Source organism: Choloepus didactylus, chromosome 4, assembly GCF_015220235.1.
Source record: "Choloepus didactylus isolate mChoDid1 chromosome 4, mChoDid1.pri, whole genome shotgun sequence".
In the NCBI taxonomy this organism is placed as follows: domain Eukaryota; kingdom Metazoa; phylum Chordata; class Mammalia; order Pilosa; family Megalonychidae; genus Choloepus; species Choloepus didactylus.
In genome coordinates, this window is record NC_051310.1 from 11,188,760 (window position 1) to 11,211,143 (window position 22,384).

Genomic DNA, 22,384 nt, shown 5'->3' on the forward strand with positions numbered 1-22,384 from the left:
ACTTCAAAGCTGATGGCAACATTTCTGAAGTAAACACTGTCAAATAGAAACCCGCTTATTAATTTTAAATGACTTCACAGCATTTAAGAAAAAAACATGAGACAGACACAAAGGTTTTAAAACGCCTTAGAGTCAGTCTTGCCATCACTGACATATTGAAACTGAAATCTGCGCACTTTGACAGATTTCCCTTCAGACGTGTGTGCCCCACTCTGGTTATAGTTGGATGGGCACTTCCATTAAAAGCTTCACTTTCAGAAGCTCATAATTTAACAATAAAAATTTGTGGTGAGCTTGATTTTTGCAAACAAAAGGATTCTGCTTGAAATGTTTATTCTGAAGCACTAGAAAAACCTGTCTGGACTGAAAAATCAGATGCAAGGTACTATAAATTACTTTTAGTGTGTCTATACAAGTTAGAAGAATAGGAATTTAGGATCTAAGATCTCCTTTCTAAACCATAAAGGTTGGGAACAGAGAAAATAAAGTTGGTTTATAAGCAAGTGAGAGAAGATCAACTTAAAATCAATTTATTCCAGAACCTCAAGTTCATCCTTGCCTCTCTCCCAAAGTCTTCACATCCAAGTTGTCACGAGGAACTGTTACCTCCACCTGTGAGTACTCAAGTTCACCAGGCTGACTGGTCTTCTTGCCTCCAAACCACGGGCCTCCCTGCTGCTGGAGCACCGTCCAGTCTGCCCACGGGCTCCCAACAGCTCCCTGCAGCTGGCGGGATGGAGCCTGCTGCTTGGCAAGGCTCTTCCCGGCCTGGCTCCTGCCACCTCTGGCCGCCTCCCCTCCTCCCCATCTTGAACCCTCCATCCCAGCTCCTGGGAACTGGCCTTTCTGCTTCACCCTTTTGCCTTTACATCCAACACAGGAATCTTCCTCTCTGACTCCACTGAAGGGTGCTTAAATCTATCTTTGAGTTAATTACGTCAAAAGAAAGCTTTTTATTTTAAAAACACTGTTCTAGTTTGCTAATGCTGCAGAATGCAAAACACCAGAGATGGATAGGCTTTTATAAAACGGGGGTTTATTTTGCTACACAGTTACAGTCTTAAGGCCACAAAGCGTCCAAGGCAACACATCAGCAATCGGGTACCTTCACCAGAGGACGGCCAGTGGTGTCCGGAAAACCTCTGCTAGCTAGGAAGGCAGCCGGCGTCTGCTCCAAAGCTCCGGCCTCAAAACGGCTTTCTCCCAGGACGCTCCTCTCCAGCAAGCTTGCTCCTCTTCAAAACATCACTCCCAGCTGCACTCCGTTCCTCTCTTTGAGTCAGCTCATTTATATAGCTCCACTGATCAAGGCCCACCCCGAATGGGCGGGGCCATGCCTCCATGGGAACATCTCATCAAAATCATCCCCCCACAGCTGGGTGGGGCACATTCCAAGCAAATCCAACCATCACCAAAACGTCTGCCCCACAAAACTACAAGGACAATGGCATTTGGGGGACACAATACATTCAAACCGGCACAAACACACTTCCATGCATTTATAGCTCCCCTGCTTTTTCAAGCCTCTAAGTGAGACGGAAGGTTGTCTATTTGGCGATCTGACCAGGAGAGGCTTAGATGAGAACAGCTAAACCAGCAGCCATTTCATCCCATCCCTGCCCTGAGCCCCAGAAGCCACAGGCCTCCCAGACGGATTCCTGTGTCACACTCGGGGCACTCGCTCCCGCCGCGAACCCACCCAAGGCTCCCCTCAATTCCGGGCCTGTGCTCCTGCCAGGCTGGGCTGGTCTTCTCACGCGCCTTTCTCTGTGCCTGCTCACTCCCCATTGGGAATTCCCAACCGACAATTTCACCTTCCCAGTCCCAACTTGGGGCCACCTGCTGCCCCGGCCTGTGCTGCTCGGACAGCAGTCAACACCTCCGCCATCCCTTCTGCTCTGCGATGTTTCCTGCTTGTTGTTCTCCTCTCCTCTCCATCCTAAACATCCAGAAGGCAAGGGCCTCACGTTACTTTCCTGTCTCTTTGTAGCCCCTACACTGAACTGGGGGAGAAACAAGCATTCGGTACAACCTCATTATTTTTGGAAAAGATTTTAAACAAGTGACTATTTGACTGCTTTATGAAAAACAAGAAATGAACACGATTACTATTTTTTCCTGATGAGACAGACTGTAAATAAACATAAAGACAGTGCCCATGTTACAGTTTCTATTACTAATTTTTAGAATTCACTTTTCCTTTTAAGTGGAAATAAAGTGTGAATAAAATCCTTTTAAGTGAAAATAAAATGTGAAATAATAAAATTACCCAAATCATAACGTGTGACTAAGCTTGAAGACGAAAGCACACAGGTGGGCCTAGAAGTATACAAGTATATATAATTATATAATTCAGGTTTAAACTGTGGCTAATCTTAGGGCATTCTGCTGAGCCATGTGTGAGGTGGAGATACCCGGCAATTTCTGGGAGGCAGCAGTAAGGATTAGGGTCAGGAGACACACATCAGCCCCTGATGCCTATACACCACACACGGCACAGGGGAGTTGCTCGAGTGACACAAGGGGTAACTATAAGTGTCCGAGGCGTCAGAAAGCCCTGGCTGGAGTGGACCCGTGCTGGGACACAGCAATGGGGCGCACAGCATATGAAAGGAGAGGGTCTGGAGAAAAGGGGCGGAACAATGGCTTGGTGTGTTATCTGCAGAGAACGTGACTCGGAGGGTGAGGGCTGGGCGGTGAGCACCATATGAGGGTCCAATGGAAAGCACAAGTCAACAGTGCTGTGGAAGTGCACATCACCTCCCCTCATCTGGAGAGTACAGACATACTTTTTGTTTAACACAGAGAAAAATATAACGGTCCAAAAGAAAGAACATAAACCAGTTATCTGAGAGCTGCTGGATGAAATCTGTCAAGAGCAGAGAATCTGACACATTCTTCCCTTGCTGTGAACGTCACTTCTCATTAGACAAAGAAGGAAACGACAGGAACTCCAACTTACCCTGCAGCCTATAAGCAGAGTGACCTCACGTCACACCCGGGACAGTGGTCATTTTTAGTGGCTCCTCTGCCATCCCATCAGGTGGAGCATTTGTCCCAGGGAGGGAAAAAACTGTCCAACAGGGGCCTGTGTACAAACTGGGAAAAGTACCCTGCCTCGTCTGCAAGGCGGCAGCACAGCGGGGTCATCGCAGGGGAGGGGAGGACAGGCTGGACTCGGGACGCTCACCTTTCTAGCCAGGTGCTCTATGCACACAGGTGCCCTCCACCACAGAGGCCCCGACCACACGTAGCGTACCCGTGGAGAGCTGGGAGGCAATGACACCACCACATCACACTGCCAGGCCTCCCGTGCTCCTGTGAGCAGGTGCTGGGCCCACAGTGGGCAACACTGGGATGGGGAAGAGAGACTCCAGGCTGTGAAGCACACACATCAGAGGAGGAGATAGACAACAGAGAAGTTCAGAAGCAACTACAGACAGTGAGGAGCGCTGTGAAAGAAAGAAACAGCAGGCTAACACTGTGGAGAAGGGGCCTCTACTCATGGGCAGGGAAAGACTCACTCAGAAGTGACACTTGGGCTGAAACCAGGAGGAGGAGTCAGGCATCCCAGAGCAGAAGCAGAGAGCCCCAGGCAGAGGGAGTGCAAGGCAAACCCCGAGACCAAGTCCCAGGGGGTGACCAAGGCCAGAGGGTGGGACTGTAGTTACTACTTACAAATGTAGTTACTATTCACATTCTTGCGATAACTGTCTTCTCCAAATGCCACTTTTCCCATTAAAAAACAAAAAACCCTCCTCAATCTTCTGAAAGCACTCTTCTGTCTCTGAACTCCCATGGTTGTTTTTTTAAATCTGTGCCCTTAGGTTACACATCACTTTTTAATGAATTAATTACTTACTTAGTGCATGTCAAGAATTTAAGCTTTCTGAACACAGGATTTATTGATGAATTATATGAACTCTTGATTCCAAGCTGGTGCCTTTGACAGAGAAGGTATTTGTTGAATGAATATGTAAGCTTGGGAGGAGGGACATGGTTAGGAGAGAAAGGCTCTTGAGCGGAAAAGGAGGAAATCTGCTCTTTTCCTCTAAAAGTCAGAAACAAAACTATGAGTGAAGGTTGTAGAAAAGCAGACTTCGCCTCAACCAAGCACGGCTTTCTAACTGCACTTTGAACGCTGGAGAGGGCTGCCCTGCAGTGCCGTGGGGGCTGGAATTGAGCAGGAGCTCACCTGGATACGGCCCAGGGAAGAGTCCCTAACTCCCCACCTCTGTGCAGGGCCAGGGACCCGTGCTCGGAGGCCTGTACTCCGTCCCCGCACAGCCGAATGGGCAGGTATTCACAACACATCTACAGATAAGGGACCATGGACTCCAGGTTAGCACAACCAAATTTAGCCAGCAAGTGACAAGCTCAGATGTGAACCCAGGCCCCTCTGTCCCTGAGGCCTTGTCCTTTCTTCTGTGCACACCGCATCCTGTAACAACATCGACGGGAGAGTCAGCGCTGCCAAGCTGGGGCTGAGACAGAATAACCCACTGTTAACAAGACTACTTTTAGAACTATTACATTACAAGGACACTTTTTTGCATAATATACCCAGCAGAAACTTACTGCTAAAATGAATTTCCACAAATTCAGGCCTATACTAAAGCCAAATACTCAAAACATGGTGCTCAGTCAGCATCAATCCCAGGCAGAGTTAATATGTGACACAAACACAGAAAGTGACCCAACCCTCCCTTACGAACATCCCACAATGAATATCAACAACCAACATCATCCGAACCAACAGAAATTACAAAATCATACCATTTCAGAGGAAAGGAACCAAGAGCACGTGTCGGGTGTGTGCCAACATCAACCAACAGGAGTGATCACCAACATGTTATCAGACACATATACAGCAGAAAACAAAACCACCCCAAAACCTCTCAGAGGACAGAAAATTTACACAGGAAGACAGACCTTGGTGGGAAGAGGTAGAAAGCAGGGTTTGAGATTGTTTTGACGTTTCTAATGCAGATTTTCATAAACAGTTTACTGACCAGACAGGTGGGAAAGACCCAGGACTGGTAACGCCGGGGCTGAGGAGAGGAGAGGGAAGGGAGTGTAGACAGAACGGGGAAGTGGAGAAAGCACAGTCTCCAGGGTCAGATGGATCTGGCTTCAGTCTCGACTTGGCCACCGGGCAGCTGAGCAGCCTGTCTCCTCACCTGCAGAAGGGGGATAACGGGCAGCGTGAGGGTTAGAGGAACTGCACCGAGTGCGTGGGGGGTGCTCAATCACGCCACCTTCAGAGGAAGCCCGGCATCTCCCCGACCTTTGTGGCGGCTCCTCCGAACACCAAATTAAACTATCAGGGGCCTGGGCCTGGAATCGGAGGTTTCTTCTGAATCTAACATGGCTAATTCTGCCTCAGATTCTTACGGGAGGCAGTGGTTCCTGGCTCCTCCCTCACCCTAAGAATGAAAGGCAGGAAAGGGCTTCCAGCACCACAGGCATCACTGTTTCTGTCCTCCTTTCTGGTGGGCTGCCAGACCCAGTCCCGTTACTAGGGAATGTAAGTAAATCCCTGCCCCTTTAAACCCATTTGCCACACCCATGTGAGCACCTCACTAACGTGGAAACATCTCAAATGTGAAGGAGAGGCGGGGTGCAATCTATGTCACCTGCCTTGTTGGCCATCTGTCCCTACAGATCAGCAGAGGCAGAAGTTTTCCTGACAGGGCCCAGGGCCCAGGCAAGGTAAGGAGATAAGAAAGGGGGAGATGGCTGTGGTTCAGCAGGAGGTCTGTGAGGGAGAAAGCCAGCTGGGGGCAGACCTGGCAGGGTGAAAAGGCATGCTGTCTGTGAACAGGGCAGGCTCGAGATTGGGGAATGTGTTTTTGGCAATCTACAGAAGGATACAGGATGTGGGCCTGCCAACCTTCCTGCCTTATACAAACACATCACTAATGTCCTTTGGTGGTGCCCTCCCTAAAGCTATAGGATGGGAATATACACCATGGCCAGGATACCACTGCAACTTCCCCAATTCAAACCATGAACAAAGAGAAAAAATTAAATTTCTTGAGTCCCCCAAAGGCCACCAAAACCCAAATGACAGCTGGAAAAACTTGAAAAAACAAAAAGTAAATCCTCTGAAGGTAAAATCTGTATCTATTTGAATTACAGTAACATCATACAAAACAAGTCAACACAGTTAAAAACACAAATGAGATTGTTTAAAATGGCATATCTACAGCCTTTGTTTATGAAAAGGATGAAAATCATATGCATGTTTAGAATGGATAATTTACAAAATCAGAAACCTTAAATAAGGACACAATAAGGACAACACTCCTACATTAAAGACAAATTAACAATGGCCAAGGTCAGCCACCAGGGACAAGCAAGGTCAGGGCATTTCAGCAGGACAACCAGTGGCTCGCACGAAGATGATAAAGGCTCTGGCGACCCCCCAAAAGAAATGCAAGCCTGGTCTGATTTTACTAAATTCCAGTGTTTTGTTTTGTTTTCACATTTTTAATATCATTAAAAGTCAAATTGGTAAGGATAACAAAAATAGAGAGCTACCAGCTTCATCAGAGCTTGGGAGTAAAAAGCAAATGGCCTTATCACTTCCTCCAAGAACGAATGTCTCCCAACTCCGGTACAGAGTGAAACAAAAGAGCTGGGCAGGAGGAACCCACAGGATGCATCCGCAGCAGGCGAGCCCCTGGACAAGCCCATCACGGGGTGGCCCTGGCAAACCAAGGGCTCTCCCAATCAGCAAGGCCACACTCATCTGCTCCAAAGGATGAGATTTTAAACAAACCTGCTCTGTCTTTAAAACTTCACAGAATAATTCTTTGTCCCAAAATTAAGATCACAAATAACCTTAGAGAGTAAGACTGTGGGGAAGGTGCACTTCCTCCTCGGAGCTCTCGCAAGCCCGGGGTTAGGAGCATGGACTCTGGAGTCTAACAGGGCTGGCCTGAACCGGCAAGCTGCTCAGAGTCTCCTAGGCCTCATCTGCAGAGTGGGGACCAACTCTCCCCTTCCAGGGTTGCTGTGAGGATGAAAGCCCTTGGAAGGGAGCCAGGAACCATGCTAGAAGAGGTGCTCATAGTAAACCCACCACCTTTATCACACTCGCTATATTGTCCACAGCTTGGAGCAAAAGCTTCAGACCCACTCTGTGTGGTGCCTTCTGTTGGCAGCCCTGGACTCCCTGCACAAGGCTCAGGAGATGCTCCAAACAACCTCCATCCCTGCACTTCCTCTTCAGGACAGTCCCACAGAACACACTAGGCAGAATACAACTCCCAAGATCGGAAAAGTCCCGGCCAACTCAGGTGAACAACTGGCCAACAGAAATCATTCTTGCGCTCCTACACCCTGCAATCTTCTCCCAAGTCCCATCCCCAGGGAACCCGAGGAACACAGCCAGATTCACTGCTCACTGGCCTTGATACCTCCAGACTCCTGGACCTCACCATCATCCCTGGCTCTGCCCTTCCCTCCTCGCCTCTGCTCTATTCTTGTCCTCAGTCAGTAGCTACGATGTCACTGAGAAGTTGACTGTGAACAAAAATGTCACACATGGAACACATCTGCCTCTAGCAAAAAGTTGAATTCGGAATGAGGTCAGGAAAATGGTACATAGGAAGCACAGTCTCCGATGAGAAACTGGCACTTCATCTCATTGAGGCTCTCTTGAACATGACACGTTGCTTCTCTCTTGTGGCTTTCAGAATTCTCTCTTCATCTTCAACGTTTGACAATTTAATTATAACATGCCACAATGTGGATCTATTCGGATTTATCCTGTTTGGAGTTCAGTGAGTATCCTGAATGTGTATATTCATGTCTTTTGTTAAATTTGGGAAGTCGTCATTATTTCTTTGACTATTTTCTCTGACTCTTTCTGTCTTCTCTTCAAGGACTTCCATAGTATATATATTGGTATGTTTGATGATGCCCACAGGTCTCTTAGGCTGTGTTCACTTTTCTTCATTCTTTCTCACTTCTGCTCCTTAGATTGAATGATTTCAATTATCTAACCCTCAAGTTCTCTGATTCTTTCTTCTGCCATCTCCAATCTGCTGTTGAATCCCTCTAAGTAATTTTTAATTTCTGTTACTGTAGTCTTCAAACCTGTCGGGTCCCTTTTCATAATTTCCATCTCTCCATTGATATTCTTTTTCTGTTCATCTATTGTTTTCTTTATTTCCTTTAGTTCTTTGTCGATATTTTCTTTCAGCTCTCTGAGCATATTAGGACCAGTTTTTAAAAGTCTTTCTCTGATATTTCCCAGGTCTGGCCCTCCTAGGGATGGTTTCTAATGCTTTAATCATCTTCTTTGCTTAAGACATCACTTCCTGTTTGTATGTTTTGTAACTTTTTGTTGAAACCTGAACATTTTAATATTTTAACATTTTATCACTGACATTTAGACTCTGAGGCATCTGTTCCTTATGTTTGTATTCAGCTAGTGTTACCACACAGCTTCCCTTGACTGCCAGGAACTAATAAAAAAAAAAGGAAAAAATGAAAACATCTTTCCTAGTCTTTACAGGTTGACTTGCAGGAGGCTCTCCTTCAGGGCTTATCCATACAACGAGTTTAAGGAACAGCTCCAGGCCAAAGCAAGGGGCCTCCCTGATCCTTCTGAGGCTGTGTATCGTCTTGAGCACACACATGTGGCCCTAGGAATTCCCATTTACATGATTCTGAATGTCCCCTCTTCCCTAGGAAACAGACGTTCCGGCCAACAGGTAAATCGGAACAACAATCACTGGTTTGAGTTCAGACAGGAAGTTTAGTACAGGCCCCCAGGAAAATTACTTTGAACAGGAAATCTTAATTTAAAAATGCAAATTGGGCTCTGGGATTTAGATGCCCCACTCCCCCCAAATGGTTGGCAAATGTTTATGATACAGCACACTTGGGCATTTCTCTGGAGAGAGGATCCCCATGACACTGAAAAAGATTAAGAGCCACAATGGCAAAATATCAAACTGAGGGCAGGCTACTATAATGAAAATGTAAATACAAACTGATGTAATAATATCCACTCTCCCTGAATAATAATGCATTGATGATGTGACCTACTAAGCAGGCGTGCCACCACAAAATTTGGTCCTAGTAAAGATGAGAAGGATATACAGTTTGGTACTGAGGTGATAAAATATGGCACTTTAATAATTAACATAGCAGTACAATGTTAACATTTTCACTTACTCTGATTTATTATCAAAGACTATTGAGAAGTGATGAGATCATTCTAAAACTAGAAAAATAACTAGACTAAAAATATAATTTTAAAAAACATAACTTTTGGGGAGAACCTAAGATGGCAGCTAGGTGAGGCAGGGCAAAAAAACACCTCCGTGAAAAATACTAGATAAAAACCAGAAAGTGACCCAGAACACCACTTCCAGCGATGCACCAGCCGGACAAGGTCTGCTAAATCCACAGGGAATGTGCATTTGGTGAAACCAGGAGTCTGCATTCTGAAACGAGTGAGTGAGCTAGATGAAAGTCCAGCGGCCATGCCGCAGTGTGGGGAGATGGTGGGCTGGCGTTTGGAGATGGACTAGTTCTTTAAAAAAAAAAAAAAAAGCCCGGGAGTGGCTGCAGATAAGACGGGGAGAGCCACACAGTGAAGCACGGCGGCAGTGGGCTGGGCTAACGCCTCGGTGTCTGGTGTGGAGGGTACCCCTTCCCACACCTGCTGCTGATTATCTTGAGACCAGGGGAGCAGAGGGGAGCCAAAAGGAGAAAAAAACCACATTCCTTGCAGCCATCTCCCCAGTGGGTGGAGGATGCTCCCACCCAGGGCCGGACCCACAGCCCAGAGCCGCGCCAAGAAACCCAGTGTGATGGGGAGTCTTTCCCGCAGCACTACACACATACCACAATATCGGCCGTGGACAGTGGCCTTTAATACACCCATGGCTGACTGTCCCGGAGCTGTAAGGGTGGAGCTGTGCAAAAAGGGGGAAGTTAACGCATCCCATTCAACCATCTTTGAAGCGGGCTGGGAGCGCCCCTGCATGGCCCGGCGACCCAGGGCTTCCCTGGTGGGCCAGCGCACACTTGTGACGTGGCGCAGCCTTTCCTCAGCAGAGGTCCTGGAAGAGCACAACTGGGAAGGGGGAACCATTCAGAAATCCCAGGGACCCTACGTGAATACCAAGGACTTGTGGGTCAGCGGCAGAGACAATCTGTGCAAAGACTGAAATGAAGGCTTAGACTCCTTGCAACAGCCTTAAATCTCCAGGAACACCTGGGAGGTTTGATTATTAAAGCTGCTCTGCTCTCTAACCACTCAGATACATGCCCCACATTCAGGGCGGACAGCACCAACAACACACCCAAACTTGATGCACCAATTGGACCCCACAAGAATCAGACCCCAACACACCACAAAGACAAAGCTGGGGAGAACTGACTTGAGGGGAATAGGTGACTCATGGACGCCGTCTGCTGGTTAGTTAGAGAAAGTGTATGCCACCAAGCTGCAGTTCTGACAAATTAGGGATCAAGTAAAGCAAATGACAAGAGGCCAAAAACAACAGAAAATCTTGGAGCATATGATAAAAACAGACGATATGGAGAACCCAAACCAAAACACCCAAATCAAAAGATTAGAAGACACACAGTATTTGGCACAATTAATCAAAGAACTACAGACAGGCAACAAGAGCATGGCACAGGATATAAAGGACATGAGGAAGAGTATGGCACCAGATATAAAGGACATAAAGAAGACCCTAGAAGAGCATAAAGAAGAAATTGCAAGAGTAAATAAAAAAATAGAAGATCTTATGGAAATAAAAGAAACTGTAGGCCAAATTAAAAGACTCTGGATACTCTTAATACAAGATTAGAGGAAGCTGAACAACAACTCAGCCTCCTCAAGGACCACAGAACAGAAAATGAAAGAACAAAAGAATGAATGGGGAAAAGAATCGAAAAAATCGAAATGGATCTCAGGGATATGATAGATAAAATAAAACGTCCAAATTTAAGACTCATTGGTGTCCCAGAAGGGGAAGAGAAGGGTAAAGGTCTAGAAAGAGTATTCAAAGAAATTGTTGGGGAAAACTTCTCAAACCTTCTACACAATATAAATACACAAAGCATAAATGCCCAGCGAACTCCAAGTAAAATAAATCCAAATAAACCCACTCCAAGACATATTCTGATCAGACTGTCAAATACTGAAGAAAAGGAGGAAGTTCTGAAAGCAGCAAGAGAAAAGCAATTCACCACATACAAAGGAAACAACATAAGACTAAGTAGTGACTACTCAGCGGCCACCATGGAGGCGAGAAGGCAGTGGCATGACATATTTAAAATTCTGAGAGAGAAAAATTTCCAACCAAGAATACTTGATCCAGCAAAACTCTCCTTCAAATTTGAGGGAGAGCTTAAATTTTTCACAGACAAACAAATGCTGAGAGATTTTGCTAATAAAAGACCTGCCCTACTTCAGATACTAAAGGGAGCCCTACCGACAGAGAAACAAAGAAAGGAGAGAGAGATATAGAGAATTTTAACAGACATATATAGAACATTACATCCCAGGACACTGGGACACACATTCTTCTCTAGTGATCACGGATCTTTCTCCAGAATGGAACACATGCTAGGACATAAAAACAAGCCTCAATAAATTAAAAAAAAAAAAAAAAATGAATTTGTTCAAAGCAATTCTCTGACCACAATGGAATGCAAATAGAAAGTCAATAACCATCAGAGACTTGGAGAAATCACAAATACCTGGAAGGTAAAAATGAGGGGGAGATGAAAACATTCCTGGATAATCAAAAGCTGAGGGACTTCACCACCAGTAGATCAGTACTATAAGAAATGCTAAAGGGAATTGTGCAGGCTGAAAGGAAGGGACACTAAACAACTGACTGAAACTACATGAAGAAATAAAGATTTCTAGTAAAGATCACATGGTAAATATAAATACCAGTACTACTGTATTTTTGATTTGTAACTCCACTATTTACTTCCTACAGGATCTAAAATACGTAAACTGTAATGATAAATCAGTGGTTTTGGACTCAATGTAAAATATGTAATTTTTGACAAGAACTACATAAAGGTTGGGGGAATGAGGGAGTATAGGAACATAGTTTATGTGTCATATTGAAGTTAAGTTGGTATCAAAGAAAAACAAGATTGTTATAGATTTAAGATGTCAAATTTAAGCCCCACGGTAAACACAAAGAAAGTATCAGAGAATATGACCAGAGAGATGAAGAGTAGAGTAGGGGTTCCGAGAAGTGGGAGAAGGGGCAATGGGGAGTTAAGAAATGAGTGTAGGGTTTCTGTTTGGGGTGAAGGGAAACTTCTAGAAATGGATGGCGGGAAGGTGATAGCATTGCAACATTCTAAATGTGATTAATCCCACTAATGGAATGCTAGGGAGGGGGTGGAATGGGAAGATTTAGGCTGTATATATGTTTCCACAATTGAAAAAAAAACAAAAAGACGTCTAAATAGATGACAATTAATCATCATTGCCAAGATCATGCCAAGGATGATCCTGGATGGGATCTGAGGTCGGAGGAGAGGAGGCTCAAAGGGACACAGATGGGACATAAGGAAAAAAAAAAGGAAATATATAATGTAAGCTTTGTATCAATGTTGAATTTCTTGAACTTCTTAGCTGCGCTTAAAGGAACTGCATAAAATAATGTTCTTGTCCATGGGAAAGGTATACGTGAATTATATTGCTTGTTCAAAGATGTGTGCAGCTTGCTCTCATATGTTCAGAGGACAGAGCAATAGATGATGGATGATAGATAGGGAGGGAGGGAGGGAGAGAGGGAGGGAAAGAAAGAAATGGTGGTGTGACAGGATGTTAAAGGTGGTGGATCAGGGTATCAGGGGAGGAGGGTCAGGATATGCTAGAGTTCTATGTATGGGGTTTGAACTGTTTTTGCAACTGTTCCTGTAAGTTTTAATTTATTTCAAATTAAAATTTCTTAAAAAAAAAAAAAAACATAACTTTTGCTTACATCTGTTTTTATCATGTAGCCCTATGCAAAAATATTCTAGTCCACCTATACCACCTTAGTTAAACTAACATCAGTGCACCTAATTCTAGGCCACCGAGAACTCTTATTCCAACCAGCACTGACTTAAATCACTGGTTAAGAAAATTTCCTGTAAAAACTTATGCATTTTAACAAATCTGTAATGATTCCCTTCTGTTGCTTATTTTTATTAATGTTAAGTGATCATATCTTCTTTTGAAAAAGAACCGCACCCTCGACTCCCACATTGTCGGGGTAAACAGCATTTTCTGCACACGAGCTGTGAGTGCCCAGGGACAGAGGGTCTTAGGAGGCACGTGGGCTCACAGGAGAAGCAGGGTTGTTTTCTTACAATGCCCATGATTTTAGAACTACAGCAAGCATAAATATTTGCATGGATTTTAAGACTGAAAAACATGAGTCCATAACAGAACAACAATTACCGACAAAAACATGAAACTCTGAAGCAATTACGAGCTTGTGGTGGGCCACTTTTTGGGCGAGGACCCTAGTCTTGAAGGAATACTCTTTATTATTCTTGGCTGCTAGGATTTAGTTTTTTAGTTGAAAGGGTTAAGAAATACTAAAATGAAGTATTGAAGGAATGGAGGAAGCAATCTGAAACATTAAAAAACAAAACAACCAAACAGCACGGCCTGAAGGATGGAAACACAAAATGATGTTGAGAGCCACCCAACACCTCTTGAACAAGTGCTGCGCGCCAGGCCTGTACTGAGCACGTCCCACAGATCCACTCACTTCATCACATGACAACTAGGTGACAGGTGCTGTAGGACACCACTTTTCAGATAAGGGAAAGGACGTACAGAGTCTTGCTCAAAATGACACAGCCTCAGTGATGCCGTGGCGATTCCAAGCCTGGCAGGCCAGCCCAGAGCCCACACTCTGAGCCAGAGTGGCCCTCCACCCACAGTGTCCTCCAACTCCCACGGGGGTTCCTGGAGGAAGCTGTACTCCCAATGACCAGGGACACTGCAGCCCAGCACTGAGATGGGCACCCCAACTTGGACTTGACAATGGTCATGATGAAATCTGGGCCTTAACATTTTTATTATACACATAGAGAAACAAACTCAGAGAGGTAAAGCAGCTTGTTTCAGATTATATTTAAATATTGAGTGAGATACAGAATTAGGATTTCAACTCAGGTTGCCTTACGACAAAGCTCATGTTCATCTCAGCCACCCAACCCCTCACTTGGATGGATCATCCTACTGCTGCTTCTGACTCTTCCAAAGACTACTGTCAGTCAGGACTCCCCGCTCAGCAAACATTTTCTGTCCTCCCATCAGTCAAACATCCCCTTCCTGACTCAACTGGGCCCAGCTAATCTGGAGACGTGATCCCACCCACCACATATACTCACTTTAAAAATTCAATTCCAAGGATCTCAACTCAACTCCTTAGTCCAAATCCACACTATGTTGTAAACAGTAATTTGTATTCCATGTTTACTTTTCTCCAGTGTTTGTTCCCCTGTATTTATAGCCTTATCATGACAAACATCTCCAAACCTGGCCTTCTATTTGTAGGTTGTGAAATGGTTGTTTGTTAAATGATGGCGAATTTTAAAAATTTAAAGGACACTGCCCTAGCCTCAGCACAGGACTAAAGCCAGGGAGGGCTGTGAAATTAGCCAAGCAGGAGACTTTCAGATGTCACAGCTAAAGTGACTATCGACCAGTGTCCAGCAGGCCCCGGCCATCCCATTATCAAAAGGGACTAACTGTGATGTTTGGAATCATGTAGACTATTGAGGCGCTTTGTTCTGTAATATAAACGCGGAGCAGGGTTTCTCAACCTCAGCACTAACGACACTTGGGACTGGAAAGTTCTTCGTGGTGGGGGCTGCCCTGTACCTTGAAGGAAGGTGAGCCGCATTCCTGGCTGAGATGCCCGTAGCAGCCTCCCCCCAGTCCCCGGTTATAACAACCAAAACTGTCTCTCAGATGCCCTGGGGAATGCAGGGGACAAAATGGCCCTGCTGAGAATAACCGATGTAAATCTTTTACAGAAAAGAACATATTTGTGTGTCAGAGACACATTTTACTCTCTCTCCAGTTTGATAATTCTGATAGAAAAATATCCAGTTGGATTTCACCTTTAAATCATGACAATTTTTTTCAACTACTCAGATCAACTACTCAGTTTAACTGTCCAAAAAAGTCAACATCTAATTATCTGTTAACTTCACATTTCTATATACCTTGTTTTCACATTTTTTGATTAAAATTTTCAATAAAAAGGAATAAGGGCTTTAAAAAGATCCATTAATGCTTTAAGAACATGGTTCTTTGTTCCTATAAGTTATACAAATTGTTCTTATCACTCATGTGAGAATTTGACTACTCTTAGAGAAACTTCTGAATTAAGACTTTACTTTTAGAAAGTTCTCTAGCTCCTGAGATGTTCACAGTAGCACCATTTACAACACAGAATGTGGTATAACGCGGTCACGTGAACATCAGCTAAGGGGGTTTTTCCCAGGGAGTTGTTAAACGACGTGGCTCTCAAACGATTGACGTAAAGTGGTTCATCTACACAGAGAGTGTTTTAGTGACTCACAGCCATTTAAAATCATGTCAAATTGAAGAAAATTGGACTACTTAGTTAACACTGAAATACACAGACCGTGCGGAGCTGGAACCCGAAGGCCTGCCGTGGTCCCGTCTCCACAGCCTGACCACGGACTCACGCCCTCCCGGGGTCGGCTGCGGCACTGCCAGCCAGCACCAGCCCCAACGTGCTGTCTGACGACCGGAAATGCAAAGACCTACACCTACTGAAGTCAACTTTGCTTTTAGTCATTAAAAATATACAATTGAGAGCTAAGAATAAAAGTAAAGCCCTTTCAGGTCACTACAGCCCTATCAACCTTTAGGACCACCGGTGCACACTAAATGAAGATCCAAGTTTTCACTCGGCTCCATCAGTACTGTTTTAAATCAAACAAACTTGAAATAAAAAAGTTATATACATACTAGTCAATAATTCTTTAATGACTTTTGAAAGTTTAAGCTCTAGATAAACAAAGTGCTTTATGCTTGATGACAACAGGAGTCACATGAATCTTGATATATTTGAAGTATTTGGCAGGGAGTAGGATGTAACCTTGAGTGCAATACATTGTGTGGTGAGCATGCTGTAAAATTTAAATTGTGAGTAGAAAACAACATTACCTATAAAATGAAATGGGATTACCACTTCTTGCAAATGAAACACAGCAGGGACAGACCATCTGAGGAACAACCAAAACAAGCCTAACTTGGGCTGTGAAACTGCCCGAGGAAAGGGAAAGGAGCAATTAGTTTCCCTCTTGCCAGTCGCAGGCCCGGTGGGCCAGAGCTGCTCCTTGACGACTGAGGACGGAGTCAGGAGGCAGAGCTGCTCCCTCCCAGTCTGGAGGGACCGCGACAGTGGCCTGCACCCTCCACCTGCTGTTCAGCTGCAGAGCACAGAACCTGGTGGCTGAGCCACTGAAGGACAGAAAGGAACAATTGGGCATAATTCAAATGTCCACAGCCTTTACAGAGATTTTTACACTGATACTTTTGCATAAAACAAATTTAAATTAATATACTACACAGCATACTTTGAAAATCAAAGTGTTGTAATTTAATAAATTAAGTGCCAATATTATGTACATATATTTATAAATATATATGTATATATATATGAGCTTTCATTTTCTTGGAAAATTTATGCACAAAGCACCTTTCTATATTAGGTACATTTTACAGCTTTTAGAACATCATGGTAACTTCTGTTTTCAGAAAAACTTAACAACCATTTAATAACTCAGGAACAAGAGCTGCTTATATCCCACTGCTCGTTGATGAGGTCAGGCAATATTTTAGTGACACTTCTGTAAAAAATGGAAATAGGCTGAACTTGAATGTCTTTTAATTTAGAAATCGAAATGTTTAAGCATCCTTAAATAAGATGTCAAATGGAACATTAATGCAATTTCTCTTTTTTCCCCACCCAGTTAAACATTCAAACAGTAAATAGCCACTCACCTGGATGACTTTATAGAAATAGGCATACTGTCGAGCTGTGTTTTTATATTGGCTGAAGACATCATGTACAGCTTGTGTCGACTGAAGATACCGAACTTCGTCTTCTTCAAAGTAGAGAGGGGTATCGTATTCACTGGGGAGGGTCTGAATGTAGGGCTGCCAGAAAGAGTTAGGGGTGGCGCGCTCACACAGCAGATGAAAGGCCAGTGTGATATTTCCCATGGCTTGAAGAATTCGGTCTTGAGAATATAAGGGCCCTGAATTAACCCAGAATTTAACAGCGTAAGTTCCACAAACTTCTTTAAAAAGTGTTCATTCAAAATATATAATAAAGTTATAGGAGTAACTAAATGTCTTGTAACATTTAAAGTAACGTTCATCCTTCTTTTGACATTCTTCTACTATGTCAGATTACCAGCAATCACTTATGAAAAAACATTTCATGTTTTTTAATGGCCCTTTTCTCCACAAAATGAAATTCTGTCATTTGTACTTTGTCTTAAACAAACAGTCAAAAATTATTCTCACCCAACACTGAATTTTTAGCAGATTCAACAGTCATTAGTAATTTTCGTGGAACCCATAAAAATAATTCTTCTGCCTAGGGGAAAAAACAAGAAAATAACAGAATCATGAAAACATAGTATGCTCTTCAAACCAACTACACTTATGGTCAGAAATCTAGTCAGATGTGAAATACAACTTAAGGTTGCATATCAACATTTCATTTCTAAATATCTAATGCAAGCATTTATGTTACAGTTAAGTGAGTAAAAGCATGTTTCACACTCATGTTTCCAGTAAAAAAAACTAACTTTATATACTGAGGAAGCAAATAATCAAAAAGGAACTTTCAATGTTAATTTGAAGCAAATATAGCAATTTTGGGTAGAGAGCACAAAGATGTTTATTTTATTCTTTTATGTACATACAGTTTTAAGTTCTAAAAACAACAGAAGAAAAAATTCTGCCCCCAACAAAAAAAAAAACCTAAATCCATGTGAATGGCTCCTAGTGCTGGGTTTTTACAGCTCGAGTGGCATTCGCTCAGATACGTGCTTGTCTCTAAAGCACAATGGCTACCAGCAAAGTACCAGCTAAGTCATCATTTGGGTTACTGGTTTTTTCCAAAGTATTACCTCACTTTCTGGCAATATGAGAGGCTTCTTTGTGGTATGGTCTTTTACCTGTGTGTCTATGCTGCCACATGGTGAGGGAGACCACGGCTAAGAAGCTGCGGCAGCCTCGCACTCACGGGGCTTCTGAGGGTGCTTCTCATCTCGCCAACTAGAGAGGACCCTGGGACACCTCGTTCACTCTTGCCTTTTACCAATGGCCACCACTTGAATTACCCCTAAGAAATCATGAGCGTCATGAAGGAAGAGACGTTTTTTTCTTTTGGAAGCCCGGTATAATAACAACCAGGTGCTAGTCACCCAGCAGATATTTAGCAGGTATCTAAAAGACCAGTGTTTGAGTCATCGACATTATCAACGAAAGGTTAACTACAACTTGGCCAAAAATGTTGCTGGAAGTTTGAGGGGTCCAAAGAAATAATACCCATTTCCTTTACCCAAGTTCTGAACCAACTGAGAGAGACACAAGAATACAGCAGATGGTCACCCAAATATTACCTATGAACCCCAGAAGCAGAAAGCCTTCTCTACTTTGTTATAGGCAGAGCTGGGGTCCCACAGGGGCTCAGCAGAATGAATGCCTATGAGCAAACTGCCCCCAAAGAGAGAAAGGCCAAGCCTGGAGAGTCCAGTTCCTTCTAAACTCACCAACAGATCAAGTCACACCTCCTCCCTGGGAAAGGCGTGAGTGAGGGATGGAGAGGGGCAGAGAAAGCGAGGTTCCCACTGCCCCCGTGCATCTGGAAGGAAGCACCAGGGTGGTGAAAAGCATTCCTCACTTAACAGATGTGTATGTCTCTTCTTTCCCAAGCCTTCCCTGGTGTTGCTGTTCTGGCAAGTGGTACCCCAGCCACCCAGCTACCCATTCCGGAAAACTAAGAAGCACCCTCGACACTGCTCATCCTCCACCTCCCCACGGCCAGTCCAGCACAAGGTCCTGGGTGCTGTTCCTCCTACTGCCTGGAGTCCACATCCTGCTCTTAATTTGCAAAACCCTGGGAGGCAGGTTCTATGGCTTCCTAAAAGAAACTCAGAAATGTGAACTGCCTTGCCTACAGTCCCTGGTTAAGAGTCTGGCCCCCAAGCAGGACAAGCTGGCAGGGCTGCCTGGCTCCAACCCTGGGCTGAGGCTCCTCCAGGCCCACGGGTTAGGTGCGGGGATGGCTGCCGGCAGGGTGCAGGGACACCGGCAGGCAGGCCGCCCCCACTCAGGGCTCAGGGGCAAGCCCGAGCCCTCAGTCTCCGAGTCCAGTGCTCTCCACAGCCTACCCCATTTCAAATACGCTCAGACCCCCCTCGGACCACCATGTTATAAACTCACCTTGATATCTCTTGTTGCTCTTAAACCAAAGCCCTCTTCTTTGAAGTTAGCCATTTCAAATCCCTCAACTGAAGCTCCATTTTCTGAGGCCCATTTCATTAGATCAGGAAAATAATCTTCTCTTTTTCCATCAAAAGTAACAGAGAGACCTATATCAATCCATGTTTTAGAAAACAAGAGTGACTTTTAGGACATATACCATACAAATTTTGCTCTCAGAAAATAAAAACAGACCATAACTAACACTGGAAATAGTCATAATACTCCAATCTTGAAATAAAGCAAATGAACACAGTCACAGTAGGTATCCTAACCAGTGACAGGAAAGGCAAATCAAAGTCCTGAACTCTGTCAGTTAAAGGAAAGACTCACTGAATGTTAGGTAATACTAGTAATGATAGGGGCCTTCATTGAGATGTTTTATTAACATGATTACGGATTTATAGGACAGCTTTGCCCCCAAAATCCAGTGTGCCATATTCACATTTGCTTTAACAAAATTCCCATTAAAACAAGAAGCAGGAACTCAAATACGTGCACAAGGAGATGTGGAAGGACGTGCAGTTCAGCCCTGGCTCTAACGGCACAAAACTAACCCCAGTTCATCCGCCAACTGGGAGATGTCCTACAGAGCAACTAAATGAATTAGATCTATATTTATCAACATAGATGAAACAAAAACTAAAACACTGTGTTTTAAAAATACAGTAGCATTTACGTACAATTTTAAAATACCAATTACTGCCATACGTTTCTATGAGGTTATGCATGAAGTAGAAAAACAGTCATAGAAAAGACAAACACCTCCAAGCAGGGAGGGAAGGGAATGGGCTGGAGTGTGGGGCTTTGTATTTGTTTTTAAGAAATAAAATATTACAGATGTAATATTTTATCTGTAATATTTTATTTCTTAAAAACAAATACAAAAATAAAACAAAGGATGGAGGGAGGGAACGGGAAGCAGGCCAGTAGATGGGAGAGAAGCAAAGGAGAACTTCAACCAGTGGGACGCTGACATGGGTTCAATCTGGGTGGTAGATTCCGAGGTATCTGTCATATGATTCTGTTTGACTTTCCAACATGTTTGAAATATTTTAAAAGATTAAAGGTTGTGTGTAGGAAAACCATTATTTTTTCTGAAGAATAAAAGGAGAACATCAGGTACCTCATCAACATGAGCAGCTGGGTGTACTCCAGGCTCAAATGCCTGTGGTCATCTCATTGTTGTTTATATACACGTGGGTCTCTACGTAAAATATTTATGTGTGTGAGAGACAGAGAGACAAACAGTCAGCTGGATTTGTGAGGAAGTAATTATATTCTGAGTTACCTAACTGAAGAGTAATGATTGACTTTGGGATGTTCGCAAACTGGATTTATTGCTCACTTATTGAGAATAAATGACTGCTCGGACTTCAGTGTTAGTTGTCGTAAACCGTATCTACTCAGGAAAGAAACTCAGGATATGCAAAAATTTTTTGGCTACCTATTTCATCAGAAAGAATCAGCACAGGTCTGTGAACATTTACTGCAAATTATAAAGGAGCCTGTTCACTATTGTGGAGTGAAGACTATCTAACCTAAAGACTGCATGTTCACAGATGTATATGGTAGAGCAATAAAAGCACTTCTTAAGTTAGCAAATAAAAAACCCTCTGCTGACTTGCTTTCATGACAAAATAAAAAGAAATCTAAGAAGGCTTTTCTCATCTTTTTAAGGGCCTCATTATGTTTTCTCCTCCTACCTTCAGCGTGGCCCTGCATAACAATCTTTATTTTTTGTGCTTTACAGAACAAAAACAATAGGTATGTTGAATAAGCTTTTCAAACTGACCCTGAGCCCCATGGCTGGCCTGGTTGAGAATCATTTAGATCTCTACTGAATACACCCTGTAAAAACACAGCTTAACTGAAAGGGAGTCCAGACTTCAGAGATATGAATGAAGCAGATCTGCTTGGGACTAGGACAGGTCAGGCCAGGGGGTGGAGGACGATTTTGATTGTGTTTTGGAAATTCAGCTTCTGTGTGAGACCAAGAGAAGAGATGTTTATTTGGTGCAGGATATATATCTTCTACAGCACACTAAATAATTTGGCTTTTACAGTCAGTTTGTTCAGACACCATGATTGCATGGAACTTTGAATGGGAGGTGAGATCTGGCGGGTTTTGTACAGGTTGGTGTGAGACAGTAATGCATCCCAGGGTAATATGGGCAGAGAATAAAAATATATTTGCAAGGCCCCCCCGGGGAGATGGGGAGTAATACGGAAATGTTGGCTGTCCCCACCTGGGTTACTGCTGATATAATCACAAACATTGAGAACTGACAATTTGGTATGGCAGGCCCTCAATCTTGGGGCTTGCCCTTATGGAGCTTGTTGCTGCAGAGGAGAGGCTAAGCCTACTTATAATTGTGCCTAAGAGTCTCCCCGAGTACTTCTTTGTTGCTCAGATGTGGCCCTCTCTCTCTAGCTAAGCTGGCTCAGCGGGTAGACTTGCTGCCCTCCTCAGTATGTGGGGCCTGGCTCCTGGTGGTGTGAATCTCCCTGGCAATGCAGGATATGACTCCCAGGGATGAGCCTGGGCCTGGCACTGTGGGATTGAGAAAATCTTCTTGACCAAGGTGGGGGAGCGAAATGAAAAAAAGTTAAGTTTCAGTGGCTGAGAGATTTAAAGTGGAGTTGAGAAGCCACTCTGGGGGGCATTCTTATGCACTATATAGATATCCCTTTTGAGGTTTTAGTGTATTGGAATGGCTGGAGGGGGTGCCTGGAACTGTCAAGCTGCAACCCAGTGGCCTTGGTTCTTAAGGACAATTGTATAATTGTGTAGCTTGCATGGTGTGACGGTGTGACGGTATGACTGTAGAGGCCTTG

General features: G+C 44.0%; 1 protein-coding gene across 4 annotated transcripts in view; it reads right to left on the reverse strand.

The window, feature by feature from the left end:
* Positions 1-22,384, reverse strand: part of SETD3 (SET domain containing 3, actin histidine methyltransferase) — a 78,407-nt gene that overhangs the window by 40,829 nt on the left and 15,194 nt on the right. For all 4 annotated transcript variants that reach the window (XM_037831939.1, XM_037831937.1, XM_037831938.1 and 1 more), the window contains 3 exons: positions 19,508-19,656; positions 17,579-17,651; positions 17,051-17,307 (listed from right to left, as the gene is read on the reverse strand). In XM_037831939.1, coding sequence (XP_037687867.1) covers positions 17,051-17,307; positions 17,579-17,651; positions 19,508-19,606 — 429 coding nt within the window. In that variant the 5' untranslated portion in view covers positions 19,607-19,656. The remainder of the gene's footprint in view (positions 1-17,050; positions 17,308-17,578; positions 17,652-19,507; positions 19,657-22,384) is intronic.